Genomic DNA, 15,506 nt, shown 5'->3' on the forward strand with positions numbered 1-15,506 from the left:
TTGAATTTAAATAAATAAAAAATAAATAAAATAACACATTACTTTTTCTAGTTAAAAAAATTAAAATCACTAATAAATCCACCTTTTAAGGCAAATTAATATTATGATGAATTCTTTCCTAATTTTACCAATAACTACATATACCTAAGTATAGACAGATATATAGATATATAGGTAAGTGAGATTAGAGCCATGAGGCAAAAATTAGAACTGTACCTATTATTACTAAAAATACAGAGTTTTTAATTTTGCTTTTGTCATCTAATAGTACATTCTGAGCTTTCTCTGGTCACATTAACTTCCCAAAACCAAATTTGTTAATGGGTGCAGAATACTGCATCAGATTGGTACCTTATAATGTATTTAACCATTTCATCTTACTGTTGTATGTTTTGGTTGTTTATATTTTTTGTCTAATATAAATACTGCTCTGTGTACCAATACATATTTATATACCAATGAAGTAGCCATTTCTGCAGGAGATAAGAAGATAAGAATAATTATGTTTATTCTTTGGCAAACAAAACAACTTTCCAGCAAATTTGAAGATGTTCATGAAAGTATTAAAAGAGAACATAATATTCAGTTAAAATTACAAGAGAATTGCACAATGAATATAGTTTAACATGAAAATTTGACTATTTTCAAAATGATTCAAATCTTGAATCTATATGCTACCCCACTAACTTAGTTTTTTGAGGCTTCATTCTACAAAGCCAAAAACACGTGCAGGCATTAAAAGATCTCGTTGAAGGCCAAGAAGATCTAATTTAAAGAAATTGAGCTCTGAGAACTAAGCAAAATGGGAGCTTTTATATATCTTTGGATTTTCTCCAACTTCCCTTAACAGAATGAATATATCAATTAAAGTAAATCAATGAGACGAAGTTTAAAAATAGCTGCAAAAACGTTTTATATGGAGATTCATGTTAGTATTCATTACAACGTGACATTCTTTGAGGGAACATTTGCTAATTTTGTGTTTCTTATCTGTGCTTCACAGATAATATTTTGACCTGTTTCCTCTTTTGTAAGGTAACTGAAGGAGTGGGTGAGCCAAATTAAAACTGGGGAAGAAATTTAAGTGCTGAGTGTGGTTTTTTAGCAGCAGGCACAGATAGTGTTTCAGCACAGAATTTTTAGAGTTAACATTTTCCTAATCAAACATTTCCTAAATATAAATATATACAATGTATCTGTATCTCATAAATAAATGAGAACAATTGGGCAGCTAATTGCAAGATCTTGTATCTATCTATGTATCTATCTACACACAAACATGCACACTCAGGCATCACAGGTATATAATGTAAAAGATCATTATTCCCATGTCAGACACAATAGACATGATTTACATAAAGTGACTTTCCCCTAGTCACAATTAAGTGTTGAAGAAGTGATTCAAACAAGGATTTGGATTGCAAAGCTCACTGCTTCTGTTGTCCATAGAACAAGGATACTAACACTGAACACTCTTACCACTGGCATACAGAGCCACTGGTGACAAAATCCACTAGAAGGAAATAGGGGATGGGTTTTTGTATCACTTTAGCCAACTAATTGTCACTCTTAGTTTCCAAATCCTAAAGGTATGAGGGGGATGGGAAGACTAGATTGGTCAGTGAATACCCAGCCAAACCAGGAATGTTTATCTACTGGCATGCATATTAAAGAACAGTCACTCAGTGCACCCTGTGTGGAGCTGGACAGTGGGATGCTGAAGGGCTTTAACGCCATAGCTGGCACCTTGGTCTCCTTACCAGGTATAGAACTAGAAAGGCTTTCTATAGAAGACCTGTTCCCAGACCAGAAAAACACTGAAATTTGCTGAAAACAGTTAGTTAGGCATAATATTAGAGTGAAGGCATCTTGCACAATTAGAGGGAAGACCGCTTTAGAGGAAAACAATGAGCAATAAAGCCAGGGCCAACTACATTACTTGACCTGCCTATGAAGGGACATTGAGGTTGGAAATCAGAAGGAGATGCAGGCATGTTGGGTAGGCCAGTGGAGTACATAAGATTTGGCCACTTGTAACAGTATTTAAACTCTCTTGACAAGGAACCGGTAGACCTAGAGCTGTACTACCTGACAGTAACATTCCTAATGGTAAATCAATCATTTAGTGTTTAGTTGACTATTTTCTAAATTTGAAGTCTACACACAAAAAGGGGGAAACTATATCCTGCTAACTTAAAATATAAATACCAAAGGTGGGAGTGTGTTTTCTACATTTTACATGAGCCTCATCACATTTGGGAAAATGGATACGGAACTTTCAGCTGGGAATTTGCTAATTATAGTCAGGTGTTTTAAAGATTATCCTGCTTATTACTGACATTACATTAAGTCATGGCCACCATATGCTGAATGTTTAGACCTTGAGTGTGGCCTCACGAACATGGGCATGATTAATGAACAGCAAGTTTGGAATCAGAATGCGGTAGGAGTCTGACCCTGCCATTTGACTACTGCACAAGTCTGGACAAGTTTTTGAACCTCTCAGATCAGTTTCCTTCTCTGGGAAATAGTGACAACAATATACTGCTCAGGGGTTAGGTATAAAGATCACATGGGAAAATGGATATACGGCCCTAAAACCTTTCCTAGCACATGGAAGTGGAGTTTTAGCTCTGTGGATGGAATCATTTCTCCCTTCCTCTGAACCTTCTCCTAAATCAGGCATATGCCTAAAATTTTAAATGGTAGTTTCAAATTGGACCTTAGTACTTTCAGGGATGTCTAATCAGCACTGAGGATTTTAAGCAAAAGAGGAAGATGATGCAAGTAGCTATATCACAGTAACTTTTACAAGGCTTCGTATTCCTTTCTGAGTGAATTCTTCATTCTCCCACTCAATGTTCAGGTATTTTATTGTTTGTATTGCCGGAACAGATTAAGGACAAAGGTTTGTGTGAAAGTCAAGGAGAAAATACTTACATAGTAATCTTAAATTATTTCTGTTACATACTTACAGAGCATACATTATACATAACCTCTAAATTATACAGATGAGAGATGGTTTTGCTAGAACATTTGTTGACACAAAAGTGGCAAATAATGATATGTGAGTGGGAAAATAAAGAACGATTAAGTATGTGCTATTCTCACTAAGTGTTCACTTGAAATTGTTATGCATATTCTATTCAGTTTATGGTTGATATACTAAAGTAGTCAAAATATTAATGTACTTAAAAAAGGAAATAAACATAAAAAGTAGTTCAGTTTAGGGGCACCTGGGTGGCTCAGTCGGTTAAGCGCCCAACTTCAGCTCAGGTCACAATCTCATGGTTTGTGAGTTTGAGTCTGGCCTCAGGCTCTTTGCTGACAGCTCGGAGCCTGGAACCTGCTTCAGATTCTGGGTCTCCGTCTCTGTGCCCCACCCCCTGCTCAAACTCTGCCTCTCTCTCCCTCTCTCAAAAACAAACATTAAAAAAATTTTTTTTTTAAGTAGTTCAGTTTCTTACAATATGGTATCTTTAGGAAAATGTAAGCTATATCTCACACATTCAGTTATAGAGAAAAAGGTTTTTATGAGTTGTAAAAAACATAGTTGTGATGCCTTAATAATTTAAAATACTTGCTTTTAGCAGCAAAGCAGAAAAGGAAGCATAGCTCTAGGATGCCATATGAGGGGACTGAGGCATGTCAAACCACTTACTATTATTTCATAGTAAATTAGATTTCCACTAATTGTTGCAGAGGTATGTTGGAAATCCCTTAAGTACCATATTTGCTTTTCTTTTTTTTTTAAATTAAATTTTAAAAAATTTTAATGCCAGTATAATTAACATATAGTGTTATATTAGTTTCAGGTGTACAATATAGTGACTCAACACTTCTGTACATTACTCAGTGCTCATCATGATAAGTGCACTCTTTAATCCCCAACACCTATGTCACCCACCCCCCCCCCCAACAACCTCCCCTCTGGTAACCATCACTTTGTTCTCTATAGTTAAGAGTCTGTATCTTGAATTCTCTCTCTCTCTCTTTTTCCTTTGCTTGTTTTGTTTCTTAAATTCCACATGTGAGTAAGATCATATGGCATTTGTCTTTCTCTGACTGACTTATTTCACTTAGCATAATACTCTCTAGCTACATCCATGTCATTGAAAATGGCAAGATTTCATTCTTATATTTTGTGGCTGAGTAATATTCCATTTACATATATACCACCTCATTTTTAATTTTTTTAAGTTTATTTATTTATTTTTGGCAGAGAGACAGAGCAAGTGGGGGAGGGGCAGAGAGAGAAGGAGAGAGAGAATCCCAAGCAGGCTCCACATTGTCAGCACAGAGCCCAATGTGGGTCTCAAAATCGCAAAATGTGAGATCATGACCTGCAATGAAACCAAGAGTCACTTAGCCTACTAAGCCACCCAAGTGCCCCTATACCACCTCATTTTTTTTAAATATGAAATTTATTGTCAAATTGGTTTCCATACAACACCCAGTGCTCATCCCAACAGGTGCCCTCCTCAATACCTATCACCCACCCTCCCCTTCCTCTCACCCCCCATCAATGCTCAGTTTATTCTCAGTTTTTAAGGGTCTCTTATGTTTTGGCTGCCTCTCTCTCTAACCTTTCTTTTTTTCCTTCCCCTCCCTCATGGTCTTCTGTTAAGTTTCTCAGGATCCACATAAGAGTGAAAACATATGGTATCTGTCTTTCTCTGACTGACTTATTTCACTTAGCATCACACTCTCCAGTTCCATCCACGTTGCTACAAAAGGCCATATTTCATTCTTTCTCATTGCCAAGTAGTATTCCATTGTGTATATAAACCACAATTGCTTTATCCATTCATCAGTTGATGGACATTTAGGCTCTTTCCATAATTTGGCTATTGTTGAAAGTGCTGCTATAAACATTGGGGGTCAAGTGCTCCCATGCATCAGCCCTCCTGTATCCCTTGGGTAAATTCCTAGCAGTGCTATTGCTGGGTCATAGGGTAGATCTATTTAATTTTTTGAGGAACCTCCACACTGTTTTCCAGAGCGGCTGCACCAGTTTGCATTCCCACTAATAGTGCAAGAGGGTTCCTGTTTCTCCACATCCTTGCCAGCATCTATAGTCTCCTGATTTGTTCATTTTAGCCACTCCAACTGGCGTGAGGTATACCACCTCATTTTTATCTATTCATCAGTCAGTGGACATTTGGGCTGTTTCCACAATTTGGCTATTGTGGATACAATTGTAGATAATGCTCCTGCTGTAAACACTGGGGCCACGTGTATCCCTTTGAATTAGTATTTTTGTATTCTTTTAGTAGTATAATTGCTGGATTATAGGATAGTTCCATTTTAACTTTTTAAGGAACCTGCACACTATTTTCCAGAGTGGCTACACTAGTTTGCATTTCCACTAACAGTGCAAGAGGGTTCCCCTTTCTCCACATCCTCACCAACACCCGTTGTTTCTTGTGTTGTTGATTTTAGCGATTCTGAGAGGTGTGAGGTGATATTTTATTGTAGTTTTGTTTTGCATTTCCCTAATGATAAGTGATGTTGAAGATCTTTTCATGTTTGTTGGCTATATGTACGTCATCTTTGGAAATGTCTGTTCATGTCTTCTCCCCATTTTTAATTGGATTATTTGTTTTTTGGGTGTTGAGTTGTATCAGTTCTTTATATATTTTGAATACTAACCCTTTATCATTAATGTCATTTGCAAATATCTTCTATCATTCCAAAAGTTGCCTTTTAGTTTTGTTGATTATTTCTTTCACTGTGCAGAAGCTTTTTGTTTTGATGTAGTCCCAGTAGTTTATTTTTGTGTTTTTTTTGCTTGCCTCAGGATACATGTCTAGAAAGAAGTTGCTAAGGCCAATATCAAAGAAGTTACTGCTTCTGTTCTCTTCTAGGATTTTTGATGGTTTTCTGTCTTACATTTAGGTCTTCCATCCATTTTGAATACATTTTTGTGTATGGTGTAAGAAAGTGGTCCAGGTTCATTCTTCTGCATGTTGTTGTCCCGTTTTGCCAATACCATTTGTGAAGACTCTTTCCCATTGGATATTCTTTCCTGCTTTGTTGAAGATTAGTTGGCCGTACATTTGTGAGTCCATTTGTGGGTTCTCTATTCTGTTCCATTGATCTGTCTCTAGTTTTGTGCCAGTACCCTTTTGTTTGATGATTACAGCTTTGTAATACAGCTTGAAGTCTGGAATTGTGATGCCTCCATCTTTGGATTTCCTTTTAAACATTACCTCGGCTATTCGGGGTCTTTCGTGGTTCCATACAAATTTTAGAATTGTTTGTTCTAGCTCTATGAAGAATGCTGGTGTTATTTTGATAGGGATTGCACTGAATGTGTAGACTGCTTTGGGTACTATCGATTTTAACGATATTTTTAACGATATTTGTTCTTCCAATCCATGAACATGGCATGCTTTTCTATTTCTTTGTGTCTTCTTCACTTTCTTTCATTAAGCTTTCGATAGTTTTCAGCATACCTCTTTGGTGAGGTTTATTCCTTGGTATCTGACAGTTTTGGGTGCAATTGTAAACAGGATCGATTTCTTGATATCTCTTTCTGCTGCTTCATTATTGGTGTCTAGAAATGCAACCGATCTGTACATTGATTTTATATCTTGCAACTTTGCTGAATTCACGCATCAGTTCTAGCAGTTTTCTGTTGAACTCTTTTGGGTTTCCCACATAAAAATATCATGTCATCTGTGAAGAGTGAGAGTTTTACTTCATTTTTGCCAATTTGTATGCCTTTTATTTATTTTTGTTGTCTGATTGCTGTGGCTAGGACTTCCAGTACTATGTTGAACAAAACTGGTGAGAGTGGATATCCCTGTCATGTTCCTGACCACAGAGGAAAAGCTCTCAATTTTTCCCCATTGAGGAAGATAGTATCTGTGGGTTTTTCACATATGGCCTTTATGATGTTGAGGTATATTCTTTTCTATCCCTACTTTCTTGAGGATTTTTATCAAGAAACGATGCTGTATTTTGTCAAATGATTTTTCTTCATCTATTGATAAGATCATATTATTCTTCTCCTTTCTTTTAGTAATGTGGTATATCACATTGATTTGTGAATACTGAGCCAGCCCTGCAGCCCAGGAATAAATCCCACTTGATCATGGTGAATAATTCTTTTAATGTACTAGTGGATTCAATTTGCTAGTATCTTTTTGAGAATTTTTGCATCCAGGTTCATCAGGGATATTGGCCTATAATTCTCCTTTTTAGAGGGGTCTTTGTCTGGTTTTGGAATCAAGGTAATGCTGGCCTCATAGAATGAGTTTGGAAGCTTTCCTTCCATTTCTATTTTTTTGAAGTTTGAGAATAGGTATTAACTCTTGTTTAAATGGCTGGTAGAATTCCCCTGGGAAACCTTTTGGCACAGATTTGTTGGGAGATTTTTGATTACTGAGTCAATTTCTTGGCTGATAATGGGTCTGTCAAATGTTCGATTTCTTCCTGTTTCAGTCTTGGTAGCGTGTATGTTTCTAGGAATTTGTCCATTTCTTCCAGATTTCCCAGTTTTGTTGGCATATAATATTTCATAGTATTGTCTTATAATTGTTTGTATTTCTATGGTGTTCGTTGTGATCTCTTTTTCATTTGTGATTTTATCTGTTTGGGTCCTTTCTCTTTCCTTTTTGATAAGTCTGGCTAGGGGTTTATCAATTTTGTTAAATCTTTCCAAGAACCAGGTCTTAGTTTTATTGATCTGTTCTACTGTTTGTTTGTTTGTTTGTTTGTTTGAAGTTTATTCATTTTTGAGAGAGAGAGAGAGAGACAAAGTGTGAGCAGGGGAGGGACAGAGAGAGAGAGAAGGAGACACAGAATCTGAAGCAGGCTGCAGGCTCTGAGATTTGTCAGCGCAGAGCCCAATGTGGGGCTCAAACTCACAAACTGCAAGGTCATGACCTTAGCCAAAGCCAGATGCTTAACCAACAGAGCCACCAAGGCGCCCCTCTACTGGTTTTTTGGTGTTGTTGTTGTTTATATATCGTTAATTTCTGCTCTAATCTTTGTTATTTCCCTTCTTCTGCTGGCATAGGCTTTATTTGCTGTTCTTTTTCTAGCTCCTTTAGGTGTAAGGTTAGTAATGTGTTATTTTAAAAGTAATTACTGGGGCGCCTGGGTGGCGCAGTCGGTTAAGCGTCCGACTTCAGCCAGGTCACGATCTCGCGGTCCGTGAGTTCGAGCCCCGCGTCAGGCTCTGGGCTGATGGCTCAGAGCCTGGAGCCTGTTTCCGATTCTGTGTCTCCCTCTCTCTCTGCCCCTCCCCCCGTTCATGCTCTGTCTCTCTCTGTCCCAAAAATAAATAAAAAACGTTGAAAAAAAAATTAAAAAAAAAATAAATAAAAGTAATTACTGATGCCTGGAATTGTAAATTACCTTGCTAATTATATACAAAGTTTTGGAACAGTTAAAAATACAAGCACCATTTTTCAATAATCAGACTATTTCTGACAATAGAAATCTGTTCCTAGGGTTCTTGGATTGGAGGAGACCACTGAATGGTACCTCTGCAGGTGGTTGTGATTCTTTACCTCCTCCATGACCAACATACTCTACACATGAGAGGGTTTGCCTGCCCAAATGCATTTGGTTTTCTGAATTTGATATGAGAATACTGATTTGGCTTATCATGATTATACTTTTAGATATTATCACAGCATTTTTGACATGTTGCACATAGAGAATCAAGCAAAAAATCATTTATACTTTTATAATACTTTGTTCATAGTAATAATAGACTAGCTCAGTTTTAAATAGACTAATGCTGAATAAAATCATTCTAGCAATGAAGAGTTCAATGAAAAGAATATAATCTAAGAACATTGCTGGGTGTTCTAGCTTCTAGCACTTCAGAAGCCTATTTTGAAAAGATGGAATAGTGGATGAACATATAACATTGTTTTCATATACCCCCCCCCAAATCTGGCTTCTAAAAACAACAGTATAAGAGATAAGAAATATTATGGCTTATCTTAAGTATATAAAATATCCTCTAGAAATAAATTTCCCTCTTCCCCAGATATAGGCATAATGGTAGTATCTACTGTCTGTTTCAGTATATCTTTTATGTGTTTTAGTGTTTGTTTCTAGAATGTCAGATAAATGTGTAAAATGCCAACTCAAATCTGCATAATCATGGCTAGTTCAATAATTTGAATCAACGTATTCTAGTTGATTTAGAGGTTAGTTCACAGGTACATTATTTAGCTTCAAAGGCCAAAGAACAAGCTAGGTTTGTTTGTTTGTTTGCTTTCTTATCAAGTATTGTAAAGATTAGTTTTAAAAGGCAATCAAGGGTCATATAGCAAAGCTCAAGGTTAGCTGAGGACTTTTTCAAAGAGACAAAAAGAAAAAACTTCCAACTTTAAGGTTAAATAAAGCATTGAACACATAAGAAATTATTTTAAAATGGATTTCAAATCTATACTTTAACCATTGAATAAAGTGAGTAAAATGAAGTAAGTAAGATGGATAAAAGATCTAACGGGAAGGAACAATAAGAAGAGCTAGCTAGAATATTCAAATGGGGAGAAGAAATGAAAAAGAAGGGGAGAGGGAAGCCTAGAGGAGACTGAAGACAAATAAAATGAGAAATGAGGAAAACAACTTTTAAGTAATGAGACAAATAGATGACATAATTATTAGTAATATATAATGATATACATAAAATATATAATTGCTGATAACTATATCAACACCTAATACTTTAGGCCACTTTTTTAAAAAGCTTATCAAGCACTCCTACATATATTATCCCTTTTAGAATCCTCATCACAACTTTGTGAGTTAGATAATTATCTCCACTCTAACAAAAGAAGAGAAAATTTCAGAGAATATAAATTGTCTAACATCACTAACAATAACAACAATCTTATTAATAGCACTGATAGTAGCAGCAGCAATAAGAGAGGAGCAGGAACTAATAATTGTTGACCACCTATTATATGCCAGTCACTATGTCAAGAGCATAAAAGCATGTAACCCTCACAACTGTGCTTTGAGGTAATTATTATTATCCATACTTTACATGTGATGAGTCTGAGGTCTAAAAATGTTAATAGCATGCCCAATACTGAATAGAGACAGATCCAGAATTTCAGCTGAGGGAATCTGACTCCTAAGTCTTACATGACTTCACTATAAGTCCCTGAGCTGGCATTTAAATCCATACCTTCTGGGGCACCTGGGTGGCTCAGTCAGTTAAGCGTCCAACTCTTGGTTTCAGCTCAGGTCATGATCTCACAGTTCGTGCCCTCTCTCTCTCAAAATATATAAATAAACTTTAAATAAGTGAATAAATAAATAAATAAATAAATAAATAAATAAATCCATACCTTCCTATTCTATACCTTATGTTCCTTCCATAAGGACAGAATGAGAAAGTCTCACATCCAGGCAGCACCACTCGCCACCCCTTTACACAATAAGATTCTGTGTCCCATTACTCACTTTGTCACTGCTGAGCTGGCCAAATTCTTTCCCTGCCCAACCCATGCCCAGGCCTTGCAATGACAGAATCTAACCTGTCCCTAATGACATTGCCATCATTAACCCTTTGTTTCTATACTTAGGTGTGGAAATCCACAAACAAACGTGTCTTCTATCTTTGAGTGCCCTCAGGACCCACATATTTTATGGTTCAGTTGTTCAGTCAAAGCAAGTTGTTCATGTAAACAGAGCAGTGATAGAAAAAGAAGACTTGGATACCTAAATTTTGGAAAATTACCATTGGCCAGACGAATTTAAATAGAGATTCAGAAGTCCTCTTCCTCTGTTTTTACACAATAAGGAGAATCACTTATGTCCACAGATAAGGGATAATCTCTGAATAAAAGGTGTATCTATTTAGCTCCCCAATAAAGACTGAGACCTTGAACATGATGGGGCAAGGCTTCCAGGTGTCAGCTATGCTGCTAAAATAAGAAGATTTTATTGTGGACCCAGTTGTAACTATGGAAAGTGGGAAAGGGGGTACCTAATATGGAATCAGGCAATCTATATCCTTAGTCTACAATTTACCACTAATTTTACCTGTGAAAATGGGCAACTCATTTCTCCTCAGTTTCCTCGTGTGTAAAAGAAGTTATTAACTAAGATCTTTCACAAATCTAGTCTATAGTGTTACTTTCTGCCTAGTTGTCTGTGTAGGGAGGGTGGCAGGGAGAAAAGAAATATAAGAATAGGAATTTAAATAATGAGGAAGAAAAGAAGGAGCAGAAAGAAAAGAAGTCCATTAAAAATTAATAGCATGAGGGTGCCTGAGTGGTTCAGTCAGTTAAGCATCCAATTCTCGGTTTCAGTTCAGGTCATGATCTCATGATTTCATGAGTTTGAGTCCCACATTGGGCTCTGTCCTGACAGTTCAGAGCCTGCTTGGGATTTTCCTTCTCTCCCTCTCTCTCTGCTCCTCCCCTGCTCACACTGTCTCTATCTCTCTCAATATAAATAGCCTTAAATTTTTTTTTAATTCGTAGCATGGTAAATACTTTATAAGATGTAATAATTAAAACTCTGTTTCAAAAAGTTTTACCTTCAAAAGTAGGGCTGTTTGTTTGTTTGTTTGTTTTTTAATGAAAGGCCGAATTAGAGATTTACTTTATCATGATATCCTCTTTTGAAGAACAATCACTGCCTTGTGGGAATCTAAGACTTAAAGATTGAAAAGTCTTGGATTTTGAAGACCAAAGGCATATCTGAGAAATAACAATGTTTCCTTTCAACATATGTTCTTGCATAGTTTCACTTAAAGAGTGTCCTTCTTTTGACAATTGGTGATCTATGTCCCTGAGAAATGAAAGGAGATATATTTTATGTACTAGATAACAGTTCCTTTAATACATGCAGAATAAACTTTTCATGTAACTTCCTTTTTCTAGCTGACACTTTTTGCTAATTTATTGCAAGCTGAAGGATAAATATGTGTATATGTTTATGTTATCTTGAAAGCATCTCTCCGGTTGTAAATTGGTAAAGACACTACTTTCCATCATTTAATTCTCTCATGTATAAAGGAGTAGTTTTACCCTTTGAATGCAAAAGGAAGATATCTTTTAAAACTTCTCAATGACATTTTCTAACCCGATTTTTGTTTTTTAATTATGTATTTCAGGCCCTGCTTGACACTCAGAATCTTTTGCGTGCACAAATCACAAATTTTACGTTCAACCTTGGATTTTCAGGAAAATTTTACCATACAGGTAAGAAAAAGGGGGTTAATTACTCTCAAAGGCCTCTCTGACTACTGTATTTAAAAATAAGATAAAAACAGAGAGGAAGGCAAACCATAACAGATTCTTAAATACAGGGAACAAACTGAGGGATGCTGGAGGGGAGGGGGGTAGGGAATGGGCTAAATGGATGATGGGCATTAAGGAGGGCACTTGTTGGGATGAGCACTGGGTGTTCTATGTTAGTGATGAATCTCTGGGTTCTACTCCTGAAATCAATACAACACTGTATTTTAACTAGCTTGAATTTAATTAAATAAATTTAAAATAATAAATAAATAAATATAAATAAATAAATTTTGTGACACCTTTTCTTACATCTTCCTACATTCCATGTCTCTGTCCTATTCTATTTTCCTCATATTATTCAATTCAATTTAGCATATCATTTTCTTAATGTTTATTGATTTATTTTTGAGAGAGACAGAGTGTGAGTGGGGGAAGGGCAAAGAGAGAGGGGGAGACAGAATCTGAAGCAGGCTCCAGGCTTTCAGGTGCCAGCGCAGAGTCTGACGTGGGGCTCAAACCCAAGAACTGTGAGATTATAACCTGAGCCAAAGTTGGATGCTTAACCAACTGAGCCACCCAGGCGCCCCCTTAAGATAGCATTTTTTAACCTTTACAAAATGTTTATGGTTTGAACATTTATTCATCATGTTATTATATAATGGCCTTCCTTTTCTACTGAAGTATAACTTACATATATAAAAGTGCAATAAGTAGTAAATGTGGTGCTCAATGAATTTTAAGAAACCAGCATGCAAATCAAGAGAGAGAATACTACCAGAATCCCCGCACCCACCTACCTTGTGCTTCCTCACAGTCACTAGCCTCTCTCAAAGAAAACCAGTATCCTGGCTTCTAATATCATAAATTATTTTGCATGGCTTTGAGATGTGTGTAAAAGGAATCATACAGTATCAGCTCTTCTGTATCCAGCTTGTTCTATTAAGTGACTGAGCCACCCAGGTGTCCCTGTTCAATATCATTCTGGTTTTACAGGTATTATTGTGTATAGTTGTAATTCTTTCATTTTCATTGCTTTATAGCATTCCATTGTTTGAATATATCAAAATTTCCTTATTCCATTCCTTTCCAATGTAGATGTTGGGGTTTTTTTCTAGTTTTTGGCTTTTTTTGACTAATCATGTTAAGAACACTTTTGTACCTATCCTTCAGAGATCATAACTATTTTTTTTTCTGTTGGTTATCAACTAGGGGTAGAATTTTTAGTTATATAGCACACTTATGGCCAACTTTAGTAGAAAAATGCCAAGTTTTCAAAATGGTTGTACTGATTTTCATTCCCAACAGTGTATGAGTTTTCTTGTTACTCCACATTCTCAGTAACATTTGATATTGTTCGTCTTTTTAAATTTAGCCTTTCTGGTGAGCACATAGAGATATTTTATGGTTTTAATGTACATTTCTTTCATGAGCAGTAACATTGAGCTTATTTCATATATTTATTGGCCATTTGGAGATCCTCTTTTGTGAATTATTTGAGATTTTTTTTCTGTTAGGTTACTTGCTTTTTCTTGTTGATTTGTAGAAATTCTTTATGTATTATTTTTTTCTTTTTCTTCTTTATACATTCTTAATGAGCCCTTTGTCAGTTACGTATGTTGCAAATATACATTCTCCTATTTTTCAGGTTTCTTTTCACATTCCTAATGGTGTTTTTTGATGACCAAAAATACTTAATGTAGCCTAGTTCATCTTTTTGTTTCTGTATGGTCGATTTTTTGTGTCTTTTTAAAGATATTTTTGCATACTATAAAATCATAAAAATATGCTTCTATGTTCTTACAACTTACAAATCTGAAATCCATCTGGAGTTGATTTTTTTGTATGTATGAGATAGAGGTCAAGATACCTTCTTTTTTCCACAAAGATATCTAATTGGCACCAAGTATTAAGTGACCATCCTTTCCCCACTCCACCATAGTGTCATCATTGTCATATATAACCATATATGTGGACTCTACACTCTCCTGTTCATTGGATCTATTTGTGTACATCACACGATCTTGTTTACTGTACCTTTGTAATTAATACTAATTTCTGCTAATAAATACTAATACTAATATACTTAATACTAATATCTAGTTTTGCTCATCTTCTTCAAGATTGCCTTGGAAATTCTTGGCCCTGTGCATTTTCATATAACTTTTTAGAATCAGTTTACCAATGTCCACAAAGAAATTAGTAGAATTTTTATTAAGATTGCATTAAATCTATTAATTTGTGGTAGAAATGCCATCCTAAATATTGAGTCTTCCAATCTTTGAATGCCTTTAGGTCATCTTTAATTGCACTTGATAAAACTTTTACTGTTTTTAGATTCATTCCTTGGTGGGGCTTTTTGATGCAATATCAAATGGTGTCTTATTTTTTATTTCATTTTGCATTTCTTTGTTGATGGTACGTAAAAATACAATTAAATTGTGTACTGATCTTGTATCCAGCAACCTTGCTATGTTCACTTATTAATTCTGTACTTTGTAGGCTTTTTTAAAATTTTCTATTTATACAATCATATAAAATTTTGGATACTAAAATGGTCCTTCCTCCTTTCTGAGCCTTGTGAATTTTTTTCCTTACCTATATTGCACTAGGTTAGCTCTCCAGTACAACATTAAGTAAAAGTGGTGATGATGACACATGTCTTATTCCTGACGTCAGGGGAAATCTTTCAGTAGTTTTTTTTTTCCCTATTCTCAAGGGGAATTCTTTCATCAAACTAGTTTGTAGACACTCTTTATTAGCTTAAAGGAGCTCCTTCTATTCCTAGATTGCTAAGAGTTTTATCATGAGTGGGTGTACTTTGTCTTTAAGTTATTTATCTGTTGCATCTCTTCCCTTACTAAAATGAGCACTCCATGAAGTCTTCACTGTTGTAACACCAGCAACTAGAACAATGACTACTGAAAATGAATTAATGAACAAATGATTGACTGAAAGTAAAATCCCATTTAACTATTAGTATTTATATGAAACAAGGTCAGAGAATAAAATTTTACCACATTGCATTGTGAAAGAAATTCACTCTAAATATTAAGAATAACTAGAAACTTTCTTTCCCAAACATAATAGAAATAGAAATAAGAAAACACTTCTGGCAACTTATTTTTTTGCCTAATGCTGAATGTGAAAGATTGACTCTAGCCATTGCTCTCCTTCCTTTTTGTTTCTGAAATATTTGTCCTTTTCCCTTACGTGGGCATTTCTCACAGCTCACAGTAAGAATGGACACTACTTAAGCCAAAGAAAGTAGAACACAGGAGA

The 15,506-nt window shown here is 35.6% G+C and overlaps 1 protein-coding gene across 1 annotated transcript in view; it reads left to right on the plus strand.

The window, feature by feature from the left end:
* Window positions 1-15,506, plus strand: part of LOC124520835 (bifunctional heparan sulfate N-deacetylase/N-sulfotransferase 3) — a 169,417-nt gene that overhangs the window by 37,356 nt on the left and 116,555 nt on the right. The window contains exon 2 of the mRNA XM_047091927.1: window positions 12,101-12,188. Coding sequence (XP_046947883.1) covers window positions 12,101-12,188 — 88 coding nt within the window. The remainder of the gene's footprint in view (window positions 1-12,100; window positions 12,189-15,506) is intronic.

This window comes from Lynx rufus, unplaced genomic scaffold (assembly GCF_022079265.1).
Source record: "Lynx rufus isolate CCGP_SWC_20201006 ecotype Redwood Valley unplaced genomic scaffold, mLynRuf1.p SCAF_3, whole genome shotgun sequence".
Classification (NCBI taxonomy): Eukaryota; Metazoa; Chordata; class Mammalia; order Carnivora; family Felidae; genus Lynx; species Lynx rufus.